Source organism: Carassius auratus, chromosome 10, assembly GCF_003368295.1.
Source record: "Carassius auratus strain Wakin chromosome 10, ASM336829v1, whole genome shotgun sequence".
NCBI classification, from domain to species: domain Eukaryota; kingdom Metazoa; phylum Chordata; class Actinopteri; order Cypriniformes; family Cyprinidae; genus Carassius; species Carassius auratus.
Genome location: NC_039252.1, coordinates 14,653,895 through 14,675,326, shown reverse-complemented (window position 1 = coordinate 14,675,326; position 21,432 = coordinate 14,653,895). Strand labels below are relative to the sequence as shown.

The window sequence follows — 21,432 nt, the reverse complement described above, 5'->3', positions numbered from 1 at the left end:
ATAAATAATGAACAAAACAAATATCCCTTTAAAGTGGAAGTGAGGCAGTCAGTCAAGTTTATTTAGTAAACTGATTTCCACTTTAATAAAGATATTATTTAAAGGCTATATATATATATATATATATATATATATGACACACACACAAAAGAAGTTACACCCTATATATTGCCCCTATAAGATGTATTATTGTTTTCTGTGTTATTGTTTGGTCTTTTATGTATGTATATAAGTTAAAAGACCAAACGATAACACAGAAAACCCCACAATAATAGGGCCGATATATAGGGTGTAACCACTGGTTTTCAGTTTCAATAATAAGTCTAAATTATTTATTACTTAAGTGCTCAATGTTACCAAATGAGATGTTTTCATGAATATGAATGAACGAAGAAAAATGCTCTTCAAATACTAATACAGCTGCCTGTACTTACAGACACAGGCAGATGGTGAACAGCGGCGCCCTGAAAAAAAGCGCAATTGTTCTTTCAATGGGGCTCATTGTCTTTTATCCCCGTTGTGAGGCGACAGTCAGGGGTGAAACAAAAGACCTTGAACCCGAAGCACCTGCTCATGGACACGAGATTAAACCCAGGGCTGATTATATTGGGATCCCAGGGGCGCGTCACGCCTGATCAAATGATGCGGCAAGCGTTAGGCCGTGAACGCGCACCAATGGAGCCAATGCACATGGAAATGAGTCCTAACGACCAATATGAGATTCGCGAAGAAGAAGAAAAAGGCAGCATGTAAGATTAAGGAACTAGTGTGGGGGGAGGGGAACAATAGAACAGGGCCAGATGGAGAGCCATGAATTAGAGATGAAAGAGGATTTTTCTTTTTTTAAGTGAGGTTCATACATTGAGAAAACGCTTATGTGCAATGCCTGATGCAAAATCAAGTGTAAGTCAAAATATCTGGCCAATTGCCTAGGCTGAGAGTGCCTGCTGGTCTTCTCTTCTGCATTCCCATTGGCCAGACTCTGATTTTTCCATGTAATTTTACAGAGAGACTTATAGCAAAATATTTTACTCATTTTTTAGGTTAAGAGTTTGCACTTTTTTTGACCAGCAAAAGAAAAAATAATTTAAATGTAGATGCAAAACAAATTAATTAAAGAAGTAAATCTATAACAACAACAACAACAAACATATCTAATGTAATCTGATATAAAGCCAGAAGCTATTTTAACAAATATCACATCAGGGTCTCCATATTTTAGCAGCAAATTAATTTTTTGGACCAAAATAATTTGCATTAAGATTGCATTGATTAAAAGGCCAATACATAAAAAATTTAGTGTAATTAGAAAATTGAAAGAGAATAGAAATTTCTGTGCTTAGAAATGATTTTAATACGGTTATTTCTTGATTTTTTAATGATTGCAGAGAACCTGTCAAACAAAGGTACATCTGTGTGAAGAGAGCAAGAAAGTCATAAAAGATTAATGTAATGTCTAGATGTTGCTTTTCCATATTTATGCAATACATTTTAGCACCACTGAAAATAAATGCTGGTAGATCTCTCTTAAATGCTTGTTTTACAGTTTTTTTTATTTATTTAGACAACCCAAATAAAAGGCACATAAACATTGCGCATGTTTACATAATTATTTCTGACAAACGTACATTTAAAAAAAATGTAGGAATGTTTTTCTTTCCGCTACTCAGAAAGCCTAGTCTTCATATATACAAAATTACCATTGTTAATGTACTAATACAAAAGTTTTATAAAAGGTTATTTTGCTTTTCTTTGCTCACATTGTCTATCTGTACTCTAAGATCTTCTGAGCTAAACACTGTACAAACATATACATTCAACTGCTTTCACAGGGGCTCCAAAAATCATCCAGTTCACCAACTGAATCAAAACAACAACATTAGACTCAATTCGAAAATGTTCACTTCATTGGATTTCATAATTGGTTTCAATTTGGCAAATAAAAGAGGCAATTGTAATGCATCCACCATGAAATGCATAAACGTGCATTCTCACTCTCCCAGAAACTAAACTATGGAACATGCTTTTGTTTGTTCTAGTGTGACGGGAGAATCAAATGCCTCATGAGACACGCACACAAACACACACACACGGATCAGGGATTCATTGTGTCTGATCAGGAAAAAGCATCCCCTTCCTGAGACTCAGTGCTGGGGTGGACGGCGTCCATTCAGACACTCCAGATCGTCAAATCACAGGTTGTGGCGGGATAACGACCCACAAAAAAATTGCATACAAGTCAAATAATTAGTGTTTTCACTACAGCAGTCTCTTCTCTCTTGCATCTGCTCCATGCACAGGAAGCATATAGAGGAAGTGGCTGACAAAATGTACCTAAATTCTCTCACATTGATGGCAGTAATGTGTAGTGAGTGACAGCTCACTCTTCCTACTCATACTGTTGTGTTTCATTAACAAAAAAAAATTCAAATCTTTAGTCCAAATAGACAAGCACACAGTGTTGAAATTTCCAGAGCCAGTCTGTAAACATCCTCCATTGTTACAGACTGAAGACGTGCTTTTATGTAAATTTTATGTTGCTTCTGGGTTTTAACTACAGGAAAATACTATCATCTACAGAGTTTAAACTTCATAAAACAAAACAAACAAACAAAAAAAATTACATAAACATGCCAAAAAAATAAAAATAATAATAAAAACTTTAAAAAAAAAAAAAATAGAAAAAAAAAATCTAAGTGAAATATATTTACAAACAAACATGAATAATTCCAAGGCATTTTCCTGGAATTACCCATGTTCTTTTCCTATTCTCAGCCATTTCCTTTGTAAAACATGTTTTTAGAACAGGAATCTTGCAAACATCATATAAAAAATACAAATACAAACTTTTAACAGGCAAAAGTCCAAATTAAAACTTTAAAAGGGCATCAGCGCAGTACTCCAACCAATAGATGGCGCTGTTATAAATGAGCTGGTTACCTACAGCTCATAAACCCCGTCCCAAATGACACACTTGGCCCTCTGAGTCCATACTTTGGTGAAGAAATGCTGCACAGACTGTAGAAAAGTAGGCTGTGAAGTCCGCACTATTGTGCAAAGGGGGAACCTTTCTCAATCGTTAAATGACAAACAGGATACTCTTTGTCATCATGGACTTTATAGATCCGCACAAACAAAGGCCATGGGATAGTAGCGACCACATCAAGTGCACCATTTGGAACATATCTTGATATTTATATTTAGATAATACTGCCTCTTTAAACTAGAGATATGCTTTCAGTGCAAGACTCTTTCCTTCCTCCAAAGCTTTCTTCTGTATGCAAAAAAAAAAAAAAAAACACGCGACATCTAACAATGGTCACGTAAACAATAAGAGAATGAAGCTGCCCTCCCCTAATAAAAACTGAATAGTAGTAAACAGTGTCATGACGAACACCATTAATTAAAAAAAAAGTGATCTACGGCACCTCCATACACACAAAAAAAAATAACGCACGCACACACTCACAACCCTGCGCAAAATCTAAATAATGCAAAAGATATTAAAAACATCCTTCCAATGGAAGCAACAATCCATTTTAAACGAATTTCCTTAAATACTGATTAGCAGGGTACACTTCAACATCATTGAAGAACCCACTGGCACTCTGCTTATATAAAAAAAAAAAAAAGAAAAAAAAAAAAAAAGAAAAAAAAAAAGGGTTCGAAATGCACATCAATTATTGCATTTGTTCTTAAATTCGGGGTTTGAAGTGCTCAGAGGAGCTTGCGCAATGCCCCGCTACAGAGCTGCTCACCAGGTGCGCAAAACGCAAACATACTCAAAGGCCAGAGAGAGTTGGAAATCCGTGCAAATCTTCTGCTAGTGTTGCAATGTAGCCACGCGATGGGTTTGTTCGCGCCACTCAGATGTCAGGAAAAAATGCTGGTCAGCGCCCCTGGTTTTACCAGTGAGAAGATGGCAAGACTTGGGACAGGAAGGGCATGGTGTCCATAGGTCTCATGGCAATGTTGAGTGGGGCGCCGATGTTCATGGGCATGGCCATGGGCGTGGTGATGGCCACCGGATGGGCTATATTCATGGACGCTGAGGCTGGGATGTTGACGGATGCAATGTTCACAGGGCCGGTGATGGTAACCTGGTGCTGCAGGCTGACAGGAGAGGTGATGTTGACTGTGTTGGTAGAGATGTTCATCTGGGCTGCTATTGTAACAGGGTTGCTGGTGTTGCCGCGGTTCATTGCAGAGGTGATTGGGGCTGTGGCCGAGACTGGTGTAGTGGAGGCAGAGTTGCAAACTTCATTGTTGTCTGTAGAGCACAGAGAAAGAGACAGGAGAAGCGTTAGTGCTTGTGTTGGGGATTTGTGTGTATTCTGTCCCAAATCCTCTGGGCATCTAGACTCATGTGGCAAATGACCTATGAGAGCATTGGTGATTAAACTTCCTGTTATCAACAGCAGAGACACGAGCGAGCAAACTGTTATTGTGTGTGTACATCGTCTTTTCCACCTTTTTTGTTTCCATTTCATTTTTACCTTTTCGGAGCCCTGAGTGGTTCCACTGCCAATCTCCTATTTAGAAACAGACAGAGGGTTATGATGGGCAGGCAGCTGCCTGCAGTGATGCATTATGGGACTTTTAACAATGCAGGGCTGCAGCATTTGCACAGTGTGAATACAGACATGACTATAGTGTTAAAATGGGAGAAATTTAAATGTAATCTGAATGTTTCAGGTTCAAAACAGGTTAAGCTCTATCAACAGCATGTAGACCGTAGCAAAGAAAAAATCTCATTCATCTGTTTGAAAAAAAAGGCAACAATTCTTTGTCTATTATAAGGGCATTACTGTTAAAAATTATTTGAATTATGTTGAGCTATAGTATATAACAATACAATCATATAATATAACAAATAAATTTAGAATAATTTTTTAAAAGTTTCTGCCCCAAGCAAAGCACTGGTCTTCTCCACTGACATGCTTGACTAACTTAAGATCTGAACACATGAGTCAAATGCCATGACCAGTGAAACGTCATGAACAGCACAACCAATCACGGTGAAACACTCCCAAACATAAATGATGCCAATGGCACAGGACTTTCAATGAAAAAGAATCTTGAAAGCCTTGTTCAATTATCATTCTGGACAGAAATGCTAAAAAATGCCTTCAAATGGCTCTCATGTCTACTTTACAGAGACTACACTCCCAAGATTCTTTGTGCTTCTTCAGATTCCATCTAAGAAATAGCAAATCTACACTCGCTCCTAAAACCTACGTTAGTCAAACCAAGAACCTGTAAAATCACAGGCCAGGCACGGGATAGTGAAGGTTTCAGAATAACTTGTGATGTCAAGAAAACATTTAATTAAATTATTGTAGATGTTTCTGAATAATATATTCTGAAAAGTTGTAGGACTTATTAAGACCACAACAGAATATCATTTATTGTAGGCTGATTACATTGTCATTCTGGATGGTTCAAAAAGAGGGTTAAAAATCTCCCAACTGTGCTTGCAAAGTCCCTTCTCAAACTAGTGCACTTGAGTGTATAGGAGAGTTTGGGAGCTGTTGGGACAGCAAAGAGCTCTGAGGAAAGGATGAACAGAGTGTTAGTAGAAAGATGCTGGAGCTAGAGCTACATGAGTCACCCAGAGAGGCTGGGAGAGATGTTGTACAGACTACCGGATGATTGGCCGGGGCAGCCAATCACGTTGCACTTACCTTTGTTACAGGCATTACTGAAGTTGTTCTGGCCGTGTGTTTTTAAGTGGCTGGTGATGTAGGCGGCGCTCAGCATCTTTCCACACACATTACAGGTGACTTTCCCTTCGTGCCGAATCATATGCGACCGAAGTCTGTCTTTGGTGGCAAAGGCTGATGTACAGGCCTATAATGGACAGCATTACATCATTTACAGCACAAATTCAACCAGTTTTCTTTTAATTATCCAAAGATTGTTAAGTCTTCAATAATAATCCTTTCTGGTGTTCAAACCTTTATTTGCCAGCAACTAAACATTCAAAAAGTTGAGGCTCCACTGAATAAATAGGGTAAATGGGTTCCTGTTCTTACCGTTACTTGGCATTTGAAAGGTCTTTCCGAGGAATGAACATGCTTCACATGGCAGCTGAGATGGTCAGGCCTGAAAAAAGAGGGAAAAATGAAAAACATGGCAAGAATTAAAACAGCATCAAGTCTCTGTAACAAAGCCACTGGCTTCTGGTACCAGCTGCTGTGCACACCTCATAAGAACAAAACCAGCAGGCTCAGGTGCTGTACTTTGCGAGTCTGCCTCTGAGCTGCAGATTCATCAGCTGCCGTGAGCTAGGAAGCATGCTAACAGATGTGGCATACAGTAAATATTGGCCTATACTAGCAACAATTCACTGTTCCCAGCTGCTACCAGAACAAACTGATGCTGCTCTCACACTGGAGGCTTTGATGTGAACATGAGTCTGAAATTTTTGCACATTAAAAAATAAATACGACACCTCACATTTACACACTCCCTCCGAAACGTTTTTCAGTCATACGTTTTTTTTTTATTTATCAGTTTCCATTTTATGCATTTTCACATCCTTACCAAGCATTTTGATTCGATTAATACGAAAAAACGTGTAAAAAATGTAGCTTTACTATGTACTATATACAGGAATAAATTGCCTTTGAATATATATACAATTTGCTATTTAAATTGTAATATTTCAGAATAGTATACTTTAACTGAATTTTCGATAAATTAAAAAAGTAAAAAAATGTAATGAAATTAGCTTGATTAATATTTCAGCTTCATTATTTAAAATTAGTTTGACATGATGTACTGTAATAACTAAAACGGACATAAACATTAATAATATAGATATTAAAAAAGAAAAAAAATTAATCTACAAATAAAAGTAACTATATTAGTTAAGCAGTATTTTTTCATCAAATAATACAATAAATTCACATCGTATCTCTTTTAGTAGCTCGAAGAGATCAAAATAACATTCTATCAGATTTAATTTTTTGCTACCTCACAACTTCCTCTCATATTCATAGCCAAAGTATTTGGAACAAAATATCAGTGTATGCAAATGAACGGGGCATTTGCAGGAAAATCATTTCATTCAGGTTTGAAAACTGCACTAAATATGAATTTGACACGACCAGCCGGAGGAGACTGGGTCATTTTGTTTTCAGGTGGTGTTCTCAGAAACAGCCAGAGCTCTAAATACAGCCCCTTTTATCTCTGCGCTTTGATTTGGGTCCGTGCGTGATAAATAATCCCAGGATTAATTTCAGGGATAGCGAGGCCTCTCCGATGCTTTCCCGGATATTCAGGGACGTTATGGACGAGCTATAGATGAGACTCCTAAAGCAGCCGTATGTCTGCGGCCCCTGAGTGACTCAAAGGAAACCCCAGCGCTGATCCTCTAAGACAGAACAAACAGGAAAGAAAGGGGGAATAACAGAGGAAAAAGAGCACCCCCTCCTCCTTCTGTTCAAGCAGACCCTCGGCATGCTGGGCCCTACAAAGACAGCCAGTCAGATCCATTCACAACAACTATAAATCAGCCAGCAGCAGCCAATAGGAACGAGACAACATTAACATCATCAGAACAGCAGATGGTGGATTCAGCTCCAGCTTTGAACACATATTTCAACAGACATTATTAAACGCACTGACATCATCAGAATCCACAAACAACCTCATTTAATGCAGGATGGAAATGACTCACATTTGTCATTAACGTATACGTTCTATACGGTCAGTTTACAGTGTAGATATATAGTTATTTGTACGAATTTATATTAAGAACTCAGAACCAACATTAAATCATTTTTAAATGATTAAGCATCATTAAATCAATCAATTAACAATTATACCAAGCTACCAATCTTTTTTTTTTCTCATTTCCAACTTGAAATGAACCGTTACTGTACTTAAAACTCGTGCTAATTTAGTTTAATTACTATTTGTACATTTTTTTTAAACTTTATAAATATTGTAATAAATGACAATTAATAACATAAATAATACAAACTAAATACACTACTGGGCAAATGTATGTGGTCAAGAGATTTTTATGTTCTTGAAAGAAAACTTATTGAGGCTCCATTTATTATCAAAAACAGTAATAACTGTAATGTTGTGAAAAATTATTACAATTCAACATTTTTCTTTTCAATTTTTTTTTTAAATGTAATTTATTTCTGTAATGGCGAACCTGAATTTTCAGCAGCAAATACAGTCTTCAGTGTCACATGATTCTTCAGAAATTATTCTAATATGCAGGTTTATGTATATATACGTATTTTGTAAACGTATATATTTTTTAAGATTCTTAGATGACTAGAAAGTTCAAAAGAACAGCAAATATATATATATATATATATATTTTTTTTTTTTTTTTTGCTTTTGATCAATTTAATGAATTATTGCTGAATAAAAGTATTAATTTAGTTAAAAAAAACTCACTGACGCCAAACAGTGTATGTTGTCAAAAAAGGGAAGAGGTTCCTTAAAATACTTTAGGAATCATTGAAGATCCAGAATTGTTCACTAGAATCTGAACCAGAATCATTGAATTCCTTATAATTCATAACTTCGAAACCAAACATACTGATTAAATTTAAGCAAGTGAAAAAGCTCCACATACCTCGAGAATCCCTTTCCGCATACAGAACAGACATAGGGTTTGTGGACCCCTCCGTCATGTGAGCGCACGTGGTACGTCATGCGATCCTTCCTCTTAAAGCGCTGTTGGCATATAGGACACTCGAATGGTTTTTCATCCGAGTGTGACAGCTTGTGCCGGTTCAGATGGTAAACGTCCCGGAAGGCTTTCCCACACATTTCACAGCCGTGGTTCTTCTTTACAGGTTTGGGTGGCTTTTTGGGGGCACTGTGTTGGGTCACGTTGGACATGGACGTCGGGGACATGACAGTAGAGGCAGAAGATGTGGAAGTGGTCGCTGTGGAAAAGATGCCAGCGACGGTTGAGATGTAGGCAGGGTCGCCTGTGTTCTCACGGGACATGGTGGAGATGAGCGAAACCATGGTGGGTGCCGCTTGTGCCATCTTTTTGGGTCTGGACACCATTTTGATTCCGGTGTGGCAGGACTCGTGTCGGCGGAGGTGGTAGCTGTCGCGGAAGGCCTTGTTGCAGTAGCCGCAGATGAATGGTGTCTTGCTCTTGTGCTCTTTCTTGACCACGGGCATTGGACCACCTCCTCCGCCATTGCCACCCCCTCCTCCCCCAGTCCCGCTGGCTACGTTGTCCTTGAGGAGCTCGGCGGCGCTGACGGGGGGCTTGTGGTCCAGAGGAATGGGCATCACAGGCTTCTGGTCCTGGGGCTCAGAGTTCAGCAGTGGCAGCAGGCTGCTTGGGGCCACCTGGTGCTGGTGGTGAAGGGCTTCATTAGCCTGCTGGAAGGAGAAGACAGAACAGGAAACAAAAAAATAATAAAAACAATGTTGACCAAATTTATGGCTGCTAAAAATGTCCTAGAGAGATATTCTGCACTTAATAATTACAAATAATAGATAATAGAATAAAATACTAAATAATGAGATGAAAAAAAAAAAGAAATATATATATATAGATATAGATATAAACAAGTATATCACAATAATAAAATAAAATAACTAATAAAATAATTCACTAAATAAAATGAAACAAAATGAAATAATAAAAATGGAATACTCAATAAAAGAAATAGAATAATGAGATAATAAATACATAAATAAATTAATTCCCAAAACTAAATCATTTTAAAACCGTTATCTGTTTAAACTTTAAAAACACACAGAGTCATGTACGGCGACACCCCCAAAAATAAGTTCAGAGAAATGTTATAAATCCAAAACGGTTTTATTTTGAGCACAGGTTAAAGTATTAATGATATACCTTATTATATTTATTTATTATATAAATCATATACATTTATGATTTTAAGATTCAGACTTCAAAACTCAGACATCAAAACTCAACAAAAAGATGGAAAACTTTAATACTTACGTAACCGGGCATAATTTTTTAATTAGAAAAATAACTAATATAAGTAGTAAATAATAATGATAATAATAATATATATTATAGACCCTGGACCACAAAACCTTCGTAAGGGTAAATTATTTTCAAAGAGATTTATAGATGATACATACATCATCTAAACACTGAATAAATAAGCTTTTCATTGATTTATGGTTTGTTAGGATATTACACGATTTGGCTGAGTTACAACTATTTGGAATTCTGGAATCTGAGAGTGCAAAAAAAAAAATCAGAAAATTGCTCTTTAAAGTTGTCCAAATAAAGTCCTTAGCAACACATATTACTAATCAAGAATTACATTTTAATATATTTAAGGCAAGATATTTACAAAATATCTTCATGATTTTTGGCATTAAAGAAAAATCAATAATTGTGACCCAAACAATGTTTTGTTGGCTATTGCTGCAAATATACCTGTGCAACTTGACTGGTTTTGTGGCCCAGGGTCATATATAATAGAACAGAATTAAATAATAGAATATATACTGGATTTTACTTGTATTTTATCTTTCCTCAGTTTAACTCTGGGAATCCAGTACGTTTGAACAGAGATGAGAAACTCTGATCTCACTGATGTAGATGACAAAGTCCATCTAGCACAGATTTGTTGTGTGTGTGTTCTGTGTTCCCATCAGCACTTCCGGTAGCCTGCGGGGTGACTAACGATGAGCAGAAGTTCAGGAATGAACACACGCTCATGTTACATACAAACACACACTGGACTCGACAACTGGCAGGAGGAAGAGGCACTCCATTGAGAAACTTCTCATTAAATCAAATGAGTCAAGTTTCCCCTCTTCAACCACAGAAATGCATGCTGGGCTAATGACTGGATTCAGAAATCCTGATTCAGAATGATTCACAGTGTTATCAAAAGTGTCATCTTGGCCCCAAACTAATGACACAGATTACGCTGGAGTCGTGATAGAGCACATGCTGGCATGAGGGCTGGGTTCAGGGCAGAGGCTGTGCGCTCTGATTAACTGAGCTCAAAAACAACGCCGGGCCGCTGAGGAATCTAAATCTGTTCGGCTGGCGTAAACCGATCTGCTGAGATGCTCCCGCTTCTTCATGTGACTGCAAAATGAACTGTAACACAAGTGAGATGATTCAGCAGGTCAGGATCAAACTCAGCTAAACCTGTGTGTGAACGAGATGACAAGGACTTCACAGAGAAAACAAGAGAGTTGTAGCATTAACACTACAGATAGTTGTGTTTGATCGACAGGAATATGATAGATTGATAAGCAATATACTGGCTCTTATGAGATATCAAACTACATTTTGCACAGATGAAGGTCTAGATCTCTTCTGTATTTAATGCATCCGGTAAGGATGCACTAAACTGATAAAGTGACAGCAAAGACATTTATAATGTTATGAAAGATTCTATTTCAAATACCTTATTACCAAATACCTCATTTCCTTATTTTTTTCCCTTTTTTTCCCTAAAAAATATATCATGGTTTTAACAAAAAAATTAACAAAATTGTTCATTTATAAGAAATATTTCTGGGCCACCAAATCAGCAAATTGGAATGATTTTTTGAACAACACTGAAGACTGGAGTAATGTTGGCTGAGAATTCAGCTTTACTAGATTTTATTAAAAACAGTTAGCTTAATTTTAAACATATTTCACAATATTACTGTTTTTACTCTACTTTTAATCAACTAAATTAGGGAAAATGTTGTCCCATATTGATAACCGATAATTCGAAAAAGCCAATAACTGATATGTTGGCTGATAAATCTAAATCCAAATTTTTAGAATTTTCGAGAGCCTGTTTACAAAGTCTCACTGTTAAAACAAACAGAAAAATTTACATTTAGTGGCCGATATATCGTGCATAGCTAAATGCAAAAGCAAGATTTTTTTTCACCAGCCTCAAACTTCTAAATGGTAATATAGAATTAAATATAAATGGATTAATAGAAAACTTGTCTTTCACAAATACCGTATTTTCCGGACTATAAGTCACACTTTTTTTCATAGTTTGGCTGGTCCTGCGACTTATAGTCAGGTGCGACTTATTTATCAAAATTAATTTGACATGAACCAAGAGAAATTAACAAGGAGAAATGAACCAAGAAAAACATTACCGTCTACAGTCGCGAGAGGGGGCTCAGTGCTCCTGTAGACTGCACTGAGCAGCAAAGAGCGCCCTCCTGCGGCTGTAGACGGTAATGTTTTTTCTTGGTTCTTGGTTCTAAATAAATGCGACTTATGGTCCAGTGCGACTTAGATATGTTTTTTTCCTCATCGTGACGTATTTTTGGACTGATGCGACTTATACTCAGGTGCGACTTATAGTCCGAAAAATACGGTACAATTGATTTTTAAAGTCTACATCTGTGCGAACCAGATGTTGCCACAGCAGTTAAAATGCATGATGCAATTTTATGATGTGGGTTTGAGACAATACTGACATACTCTCCTACTACAACTCTAAAAGTGTATACTTTCCCATTATGAGTGAACTATTTACTTTCAGTGCACAGAAGTATGTGAACTGGGATGCAGCCAACTTGAACACACAGTGAAAGCCACCTCGCAGGCCTGGAAACAGAGGTGGATGTTTATTTGTTTACTGAGGCTTCTGGGAGGCTGGATGCACTCCTTTAGTTCTCCCTCACACACAGAGCAGCGTGAGGGATTTGTTTAGACAGCCAGGGGCAAAAGCTTACAGACATTCACTGCTAACCTACACCACAGCCACCTGCCCCGCCAGACACTGATCTCTGAGCCACAACACCAGGACAACCAGAGGGAAAACAATATACAACCATCACAAACACATCTATTGCCAAACTTGAAGTTTCTGAACATGTATGAAAGTTAAATTCAATGTATCTATGAACAGTCTTAACGAAGTGGTTCACAATAATGAATCCGACTTCTCAACTCTACCGCAGCCTGAGGGGTTTAAAAGACTCGATAAAGTGCGGCAAACACCCTGTTAACCCACTATTGATGTTCAATGGAGCATCTAAAACAGGCACAGCCCCCACAAACCACAGAAACAGCCCCAAACCAGCTTGGTTTAAACGACAACAATCAAAAAACCTTCCCCAAATGCACACAACTAATGAGCAAAAATCAGATGTAGATTTTAAACCATGAATGAAGTCAGCAAAAGGTCAAAGGTGGCATTATTAGTGCTCGGCCCCTGAGGGAACAGCTTCCCCTGCCTTGATGAAACAACAAGGCCTGTCAGTTCTCAGAGGCAAAGGAAACATAAATATGGGTTCACTAGTCATCCTACAAGCTAACTGATTAGTGAAGTGGACTACTTAATATTTTTCAACTTGATACAGAGAGTTTTAGCATGCTTAGTCTCAAAATAACTGCGGATGCTAAAACCTTTGAATTATTGGCTCTCAAATTTCAAAATATATTATAATAGACTAATAATATAGCGTTGTGCAAAAACTAAAAAAGGTACTTTGATTTTTAGCGTGCTTATTTGATGAATATTTGACTTCAAAATATTGCACTTATTATATGTACTGTATATTCTGAAAACAATTGTATGCCTATAGTCTTGTAGTAACTGGATCTTTTAAATAAGATTTTTGTGAAAAAGCTTGAGATTTAGCATTTTTGTTTAATATCTATCTTTTAAAGCATTGGATGTTTTTGCATTCAGCCGGTTTCTGTGTTTGTTATTTTATTTTTTATGTAAATGCATAAATGCAGATAGGTGTTTATCAAGTAAAAATGACTTTAAGAAAAATGAAAATACAACTGTATTGCCATGCTGTATGAAAGCCAGGATCTGCTGGACCTTCCTGATTAGAACTTATGGATAATTAGGAATTAGGATCATAATTAGGAAAACCTCTTTGGTGGTGAACGGAAACTACAGCACATTTTTTTTTTTTTTGCATTTCTGTTTGCTCCAATAGGAAAATAAATACCATGTCAAAAATATGACATTACATATGATGAAAAAAAATGTGTTGGTCAGAAGAGAGAAAGATGTTAAATTTGCCATCACTCCTTCAGTTGCCATATTCATAATACTCTATTTTTTTTAGATATAATGCCAATGTAACGTAAAACAAAGGATAGCGTTATATATTTTTACTATGAAAATAGACAAAAATTATATTCACGATGTTAATAATTGTGGAAACAGATCCATAGTCTATGAACAGGGTCCATTAGAAGATTTAATAATTATGTAATTTTGCTTAATCAGGTGCATGATGCAGTTGGTCTCTGCAGATGCAGCAAAAAGAGGACACCGCAATTAAGATGCGTACTTTCGTGCAATCACGGAGAGGGCAGGGTTAAATACCTGACCTCTCGCATTCAGCATCATCCATCCATCTCGCAGGGCTGACCGCAATGCAGGCAGACGCAGGACAAAAAAAAAAAGAACGCTCCTTTCTGCTCCTTATTTTATCTGCTCTATTGTGATGGACACAAATCGGAGCCGGGATGCCCTCATGGATCCGCAGGGGGTCTTTGTGCAGGAGTCTTCTCTGATTTGGTTCCTCTATTCGTTAGGAGAACTGCATATTTACACACACACACATATATCTGTCTGCTCTTTTCCTATAGCATCCCAGTCATCAGTTTACTGGGTACGTCTGGGGACACAAGTCTAGACTAGGCCGCTGCATGTGTGTGTGTGTGTGTGTGTGTATGTGAACTCTGCGAGTGTGTGACGCAGAATGACTGTAGCCCTGCTGGGTCTTCACGCCACTCTGACAATTTTGATACAAATCGGGTCTGAAGTCTGAGGTCAGTGTAACGTAAATAACAGAGAAAACGAGTTCAGCCAGAGAATAAGGAGTTTTGAAAAGCCAGCGGCCGCACAATGGAGATCTGCAACAGGCCCGGGCTGGATGCTGAAACACATGGTAATTCATTTTCGAGTAAAGCTTTCTTAAATTTGAATTTGAAAAGAAACAGCAAAGAAGAAAGGGTGATTAAACGGGCAAAAAAACAGTACAAAAGGAACAGGGAGCTTGTGGGAAGGCGAACAGCTCATAACACTACACAACCCAGCTGTTTACAACTATTAGACCCTAAAGGATGAATCCCAATGCATAATCTCCCTGCAGTTCACACATTTTCACAGACGCATGAAGCCTGTTTCACTGGGACAGGGGTGGGTGGTGTGACCACATCCTTACATCATGCTATGAGATATTAAACCACGGTAACTGAATACATGCAAATTATTTTGGCTGGAAATTCAACCCCATAATGTTGAATATATTACATCATCATAGCATATGTCTGTTTTTGTCCATAAATAATAGAATAATATTTTCACATGATAAAAAAATATATATATATATATATAATATGAATTTATTATTCTGTCTGTTATTAATATATTTTTTAATCCACAAAAACAGACAGATGCTAATTAGAATTAACTATGATATGATATAAAAAGTGTGTGTGTGCTTGTATAATTGTACGTCTATCATTTTTTAAAATAATCTATTGATGTAAATTGTAATTTAATGATGTTTTTGAATTTACTGAACACACATATTTTAGTAGAAATAAATAATTAGAAGTTAATAAAAACAATAATTGTGTTTTTCAATGAAACATTTTATTTTTGCATATTTCTTGACTTAAATACATGTATATACTGGTATTTACACTTGATGGGTGCAAATCAGAAGATAAATTTAATAAGAATTTTGGCATCAGTGTAAAAACACATGATACAAGCTAAAATTAAGGCTGTAATACACTGTAAATATAAAACATATTTTAAGTCATTGTACTGTAGAGAGCTGATAATGATGTTAAAACCACAGCTTTAATAGTGGTATAGATGGTATAACAGATTGGTGTGTTGATGACACATTAATACGGTTTCTTGATATATAGCAACATTTGAGAAAGTGTCCCAGCTAACATTTTCACTCTGGTGACCAACACCGACTCCAAAAACATTCTTAGATCCCGGACAGTCAGACGTCACAACTTTCATTCATCTTCAGCACAAGGAAATATGAAAGACTAAAGCTGTTAGGCCCTAAAGGCAAGATGCAGATGGGCCCCAGAGATGACGGGGCAGGTCTGAGGAGCGTCTCGTCTGTGCTGTGCGTCTGATCAACAAATAAAGGGTGTTTTATGAGTCAGTGACTCATGAGTCACAAACCTACCTCAGCTTGATGATAAATGGATTACAGGAATTCTACTTTCTCTAGGATACACTAGGTCATGATGGGTCACAACGAATAACTGATTAGTGACATCAACTAGTTTATGAAGACCAACTTAAACCATTTAAAAAAGTGCATCCCAAGACACTTGAAGGATATGCCCTGTCACTAAACACCCACTGAAGTGATTCACCCTCAAAGTAAGGTTTACCATCAGAAAAGCTTCTGCAGTCTCACCAAGTTCATGACTAAAGCCCTAAGTCACTACTTTCACTACGATGCTCTTTCAATAACAAGTCACCTGATCAATCACAGCTGCTGTTTTTGCCAAAGGTTCCAGCCTGATTCATGCTAATCCAAACATCTTTTCAATTAAAAAGAGACAGAAAAAAAACTGCGTGGCGGCATGTGTCACATTAGATCAAACGCGTCTAATCTCACTTCCCGAGAACTGACTGTGGAATGACTCAGTCGTGCAGCACTTCAAGGGCAAAACAGGACCCCAAACATCCATTGCTTGAGGAAATATGAGATCTTGCAAATCAGTTTCAGCTTTATTGAAGCATAGGTTATAATGTAAAACAATGTGCATGTTTCTTTTCAGAAGAGTCATATAGTGAAATATGGGTCACAATGTTATTATAAACACATATAACAAAACCATGCATAGTAAAGAACATCCATGTGTTCTCAACATGTGCTGCAAACAAAGCATGTTCCCCAGAATGATTTATAGTAGTTGTACATACTGTAAAACTCTCACTGACTTCAAAAGATCTGTGATCACAGGGCATAATAAATACGATCTTCAACAATATTAATATACATGTATCCAGCTGCAGATCACACCAGGAGGAACCAGGTGCAATGGGAATCAATGCATTTTATGAAAGGTATAATGAAAAGCAGAAATTTTAACTAAAGCCCGGAGGATAGAAGTGACTAAGAAAGCAAAATGCTATTTAACTGAACACCTCGTAAAGTGAGTTTACATGTGAACAGGTTTTCAGGATCTGAGTCACTACAGCCGCTTATTACGCGTGTCTGATTCTTTCTGTCCTAAAACAGACAGACAGACAGATAGAGACAGACTAATGACTATGACTGTTGCTGTAATAAGTGTTAAACTTTTAAAATTTGAATACACATTGTCAAAATATTTCCACCATATTTTTTTTTACAAATACGTAGACTACAAAAATTTCCATAACTTTTTCATTCATTGTTTTCCACAACATAAAAAAAAAAAAAAAAAAAATTTTAGCCAGATTTTTCATGACTATGGGTACATTAGACAGAGGTACAGATGAAGGTAGAGGTGGAAAAACAGAGAGATTTAGGAATTTATGATGCAGAGATGATGAACTGATCTAGAGAGGGAAAGAGATTGATGGAGATAGAGATAGAGGAACAAACAGAGAGACGGACAGAGTGAAATATCTATAAAGGAGTGAATAGGGAGATGAATGAACAGATAGAGGCAGAGGGAAAGGTCTACGAAGGGAAGGATAGATGGAGGAGAGATGGAGATAGTGACAGGATAACAAAGAAATTAAGCGGGACAGAAGCAGTACAGACAGAGGAGTAAACAGGAGGACAGATCTGCAGATAGAGTAACAAACTGATGTAACTTACACAGGGCTGCATCTATAGAGTCAGACAAGAGGGGTAAAGAAGGATATAGGGTTAGATCTACAGACACAGAGACTGAGTCTTACTACATCTAACGTTAACGTTAGAGAGGGAGCGCAGCTGGGCGCCTGGGACTCCTCTACTATTGTTTTGCTCCAACTGCGCCTTTTCAAATATCTCTAGTGATAAAGCAAACTGAAGCAGGCAGGCCGGTAGCACGAGTGAACGGCGAGATGACGGCGTGTGAGTGTGAACGTGCATGTGTGTTTAAGAGAAAGGGTTTCTCACCTGGAATAAGAAAGAGCTCCAGCTCTGCTCCATCATCGCGTCTCACTTACAGAAACAAAGCGCTCAACATGGCAGAGCGAGACTTCCGCCACCCCGCGGAACGCACCACTCGCGGGAGGGGGGAACGCAACAGCAGTCTGAACGATTTAATGAATAAAACACTGTCCGGTTTTACAATATGGTACATTAAAAACACATTTATGTACACTTTCTGGTAAAACTCATTCTGTTTATGCTTCAGGGGGAAAATTCATGAAGTACTGGCTATGGTGATTTACAAAACCCACCTGTTTTTTCATTTCCATCTCGACAGACTCACGGGACGTTCCAAAAAAACAGGAGTGAAGTTGATGAATAGCGTGGAACTGTCGCGAGACTCGTCATAACTCACTGCGCGAGACTGACTGCAGGATTTATCTGCATTTATACGATCTAGTTGTATCTGTACATGTAAAGTCTATTTTACACATTTAAATACAACATTATGCATATCCAGGCTTCATTTATTTGCCTATTAGTGTTGGGGATTTTTAGTTAACCTAAAGGACTTGAATCTTTTCACTAACAAGATTTGTTCAGACTCGTGTATTGATTCATTCAGTGTCTCTGTCTACAGGTTGCTCCAGTATTAAATGATTCGTTAAATCATCCACTTAACCGAATCGATGGAATCGTTCACGAACGAGATGTCCTGGTTCGTTCAAAACGAGATGCTCTGAGTCATTGCATGGAAGTGAACGAAAACGACTCGTTCGTTTAAAAGATTTGTTCAAAACACCGAAACACCAGACGCAACAAACCTACATGGGACAGGGGCAGAGTTGTGTACCCCTTTTAACCTGATTTATTGCTATACCCACACCCCCTCCCCCCAGTGGACACACGAGAATGATTAGCTGAAGACGCGGTCTATTTTAGGATCGTTTTATAATTAAGGGCGAGTCCTGAACTGAATTAACTTAATAACCCGATTTATTGTCAGCGGGGTACGGGTTTCCTTCTAACAGGTCACAGAGAGATTAAAAGGTCATGCTTTATAAGATTGTTTTCCCCAGAAGTAGTATAGTAGCTTTGTGTGTGTGTGTGTGTGTGTGTGTACTGTGCGTGGCTACCAAACATTACACGTCAAGCATTTAATTAGAACTTCAGTGAAGAGTTCGGTCTTTCAATTTGTTATGTCCATTAAATAATAATAATAATAAACAACATAATTATTTTACTAAATATAATAATGGCATATTTTCCCTTTAATACAGTAAAGCAGCATTAGTAGTGAAGAACTGCACAGTGCTTACCAACTATTACACTGTGATTACATCAGGACCAGCTTATTAGTATACAGTGTGTCCTTGAATGTGATATTAAAAAGTGCTCTGAATGTGCTCCTCATATGGGCCAGTTTAAAATCCTCTTTATCCACAATGAACCTGTGGTGCACTTTTTAAATAGTTTATGTTTGACACACAAAATTGTCTAATATAGAAGCTAATACAGATAATGTTAGATCAGTTAAAGAAAGTTAGGCCAGGTGTGGAGAAACTGGCAAAATGTATTGGCTATGGCTAAGTATCTGATATGCTGTGATCATGATTTAAGCATGACATAAGCAAGATTTACATGTAGCTTTTCTATCAAAACACCACAGCCGAATTTGAACGTATGGTTTATTCATCTGTATTGGGTTGAGGAGTTTCCATTAATGGTTTGGGTATTTGATTTGACTAGAAGACTTTAAATGGACCCATATTGTTATTTTATTACCATTTATGCCACTCAATATCGAAATATCTAAAGCTATGTGCTCATTCAGGTTCCAAGACCAGAACAAGAGATGTTGTATGAATATGAATGTAAGATAAATACATCACAAATGTGCAACAGATTGGGGATTTTGAAAATTATTAGGTAACTGAAAAAAAAATCTAAAAACATACAAAATGAGGGACTGGTGTTGTCACAGAGTCGGTCCAGAGGAGGGCGCTATGTCCATGCAAACAAACCTGAACCACTACGAATACAACACGGCATATTGCGATTAAATTTGTGCACCCAAAATCAAGGACATGGTTGAACAGACAATAATTTCTATTGAATACATTTTATATATTTTTATTGATTTCTTTTAATTTAAAATGTCAACAGTGTGCATACAAGTCTATTATTATTTCTATATACGGCTAATTGATTAATACCTATAGGCTAGTTATTACTATTGTACAAATGATCGAATGATACAAATTATTATCTTTAAATGTATCTGATTTTTTATTTTAGTTTAACTGGTCACATCAGACAAACTAAACTTTGAACTTAGTCAACTTAGTATCTCGACCTAAAACTCTCTAGGTATCAAAGTCATGCAGAAGGGATGAACTGATGTGCTCAACTCTTCTTGAGGGGATCATATCCAGCAGTGCTCAGTGATCCGAGAGCGCGCTCGGCTGGTGTGCGCGTCCCACTGACCGTCAAACGCTCCAGACGCGTTTCCCCAGCACCAGTTCTGCAGTTCAGTGCGCACAAGGGCATCAGCACACTATTTCAGCACTGCTTCAAAGGTAAGTTTGATTCTCTGTAGCGACATTTGTGTTTAGTTCACTGTACAGGTGAACAGACTGTCTGTTTGCGGTGATGCGGAATAAATAGGCTTAGAGAAGGGCATTACGCGCACCAAAACATTCACCTTAAAGTCATGATATACATGATCTAGAAATTATTGTATATAAATGTAGGATATGAGTATAGGGGTTTATATTGCATAATTAAGGAATATATTAAAAGCACAAAGAGTTTCATTTTTAAAGCCTCGTAGATTTACATTAAGAGCTAAATCAGTAAGAGTTGAATTCAACTTTACATGATAGACATGATTCTGCTGGTGAGATCAAGTGATTTCGTAGCACAAGTATAGTTACATAGATTTGAGATTCCAAACATAGAGTTTAATTTAATTCGAAGAGGAAGCGTTCAGGGGGCGATGAGATGAAGAGTTTCAGGAAGTGATTCATTCTACTCGTTTTGTTTGGATAATCATGAAAACGGATCGTTTTAACATCATCACTGTTTTATGTCGCGGTGTTTTACATAATGTTTATGGCATTATTGTATAAGTTTTCTAGCTGTTATCAATGATAAACGTCTCTTACCGATTTTGTGTACCTGTCAGGAAAAGGTAAGAACAGCCAATGAGAGTGTGCGACGTCACATAGGGGTATACCGTCACGTGTACACTTTCTTTACTCTTGATTAATAAATTATGTGTTTTTTTTTAAGCTGTGTTAACCCATGAATTACTCAAATGATTGATATGAACATTGTCTGGTGCAAAATATTATTGTTTTTTTATCAAATTAAATTATACTTCAAACA

The 21,432-nt window shown here is 37.3% G+C and overlaps 2 protein-coding genes across 16 annotated transcripts in view; one reads left to right on the top strand and one right to left on the bottom strand.

The window, feature by feature from the left end:
- Window positions 1–1,532: 1,532 nt before the first annotated feature.
- vezf1a (vascular endothelial zinc finger 1a) lies at window positions 1,533–18,190 on the bottom strand. 6 transcript variants are annotated; one of them, XM_026273950.1, is made up of 7 exons: window positions 18,067–18,178; window positions 17,782–17,793; window positions 8,606–9,375; window positions 6,036–6,105; window positions 5,685–5,850; window positions 4,497–4,532; window positions 1,533–4,270 (listed from the first exon to the last, which is right to left on the bottom strand). In XM_026273950.1, the coding sequence occupies exons 1-7, from the start codon at window positions 18,100–18,102 to the stop codon at window positions 3,906–3,908; spliced, it is 1,455 nt and encodes a 484-aa protein (XP_026129735.1). In that variant the 5' UTR covers window positions 18,103–18,178; the 3' UTR covers window positions 1,533–3,905. The 6 variants fall into 6 exon arrangements, with proteins under 6 accessions (XP_026129735.1, XP_026129736.1, XP_026129737.1 ...); XM_026273951.1 differs by having other exon boundaries at window positions 8,606–9,372; window positions 18,067–18,102; XM_026273952.1 differs by lacking the exon at window positions 17,782–17,793 and having other exon boundaries at window positions 18,067–18,190.
- A 2,276-nt stretch (window positions 18,191–20,466) lies between these two features.
- myo18aa (myosin XVIIIAa) overlaps window positions 20,467–21,432 on the top strand; it is a 40,395-nt gene continuing 39,429 nt past the window's right edge. For all 10 annotated transcript variants that reach the window (XM_026273949.1, XM_026273947.1, XM_026273942.1 and 7 more), the window contains exon 1: window positions 20,467–20,621. The gene's annotated coding sequence lies outside the window, so the exon portion shown is untranslated. The remainder of the gene's footprint in view (window positions 20,622–21,432) is intronic.

Bases quoted from the DNA above. Each gene is read 5' to 3' on its own strand.
- vezf1a (XM_026273950.1), bottom strand. From the start codon at position 18,102: ATGATGGAGCAGAGCTGGAGCTCTTTCTTATTCCAG. The intron at 5,851-6,035 runs GTAAGAACAGGA...TGTCCATTATAG, and splicing joins CTTTCAAATGCCAAGTAACG to GCCTGTACATCAGCCTTTGC. The intron at 4,533-5,684 runs GTAAGTGCAACG...GTTTCTAAATAG, and splicing joins CAGTAATGCCTGTAACAAAG to GAGATTGGCAGTGGAACCAC.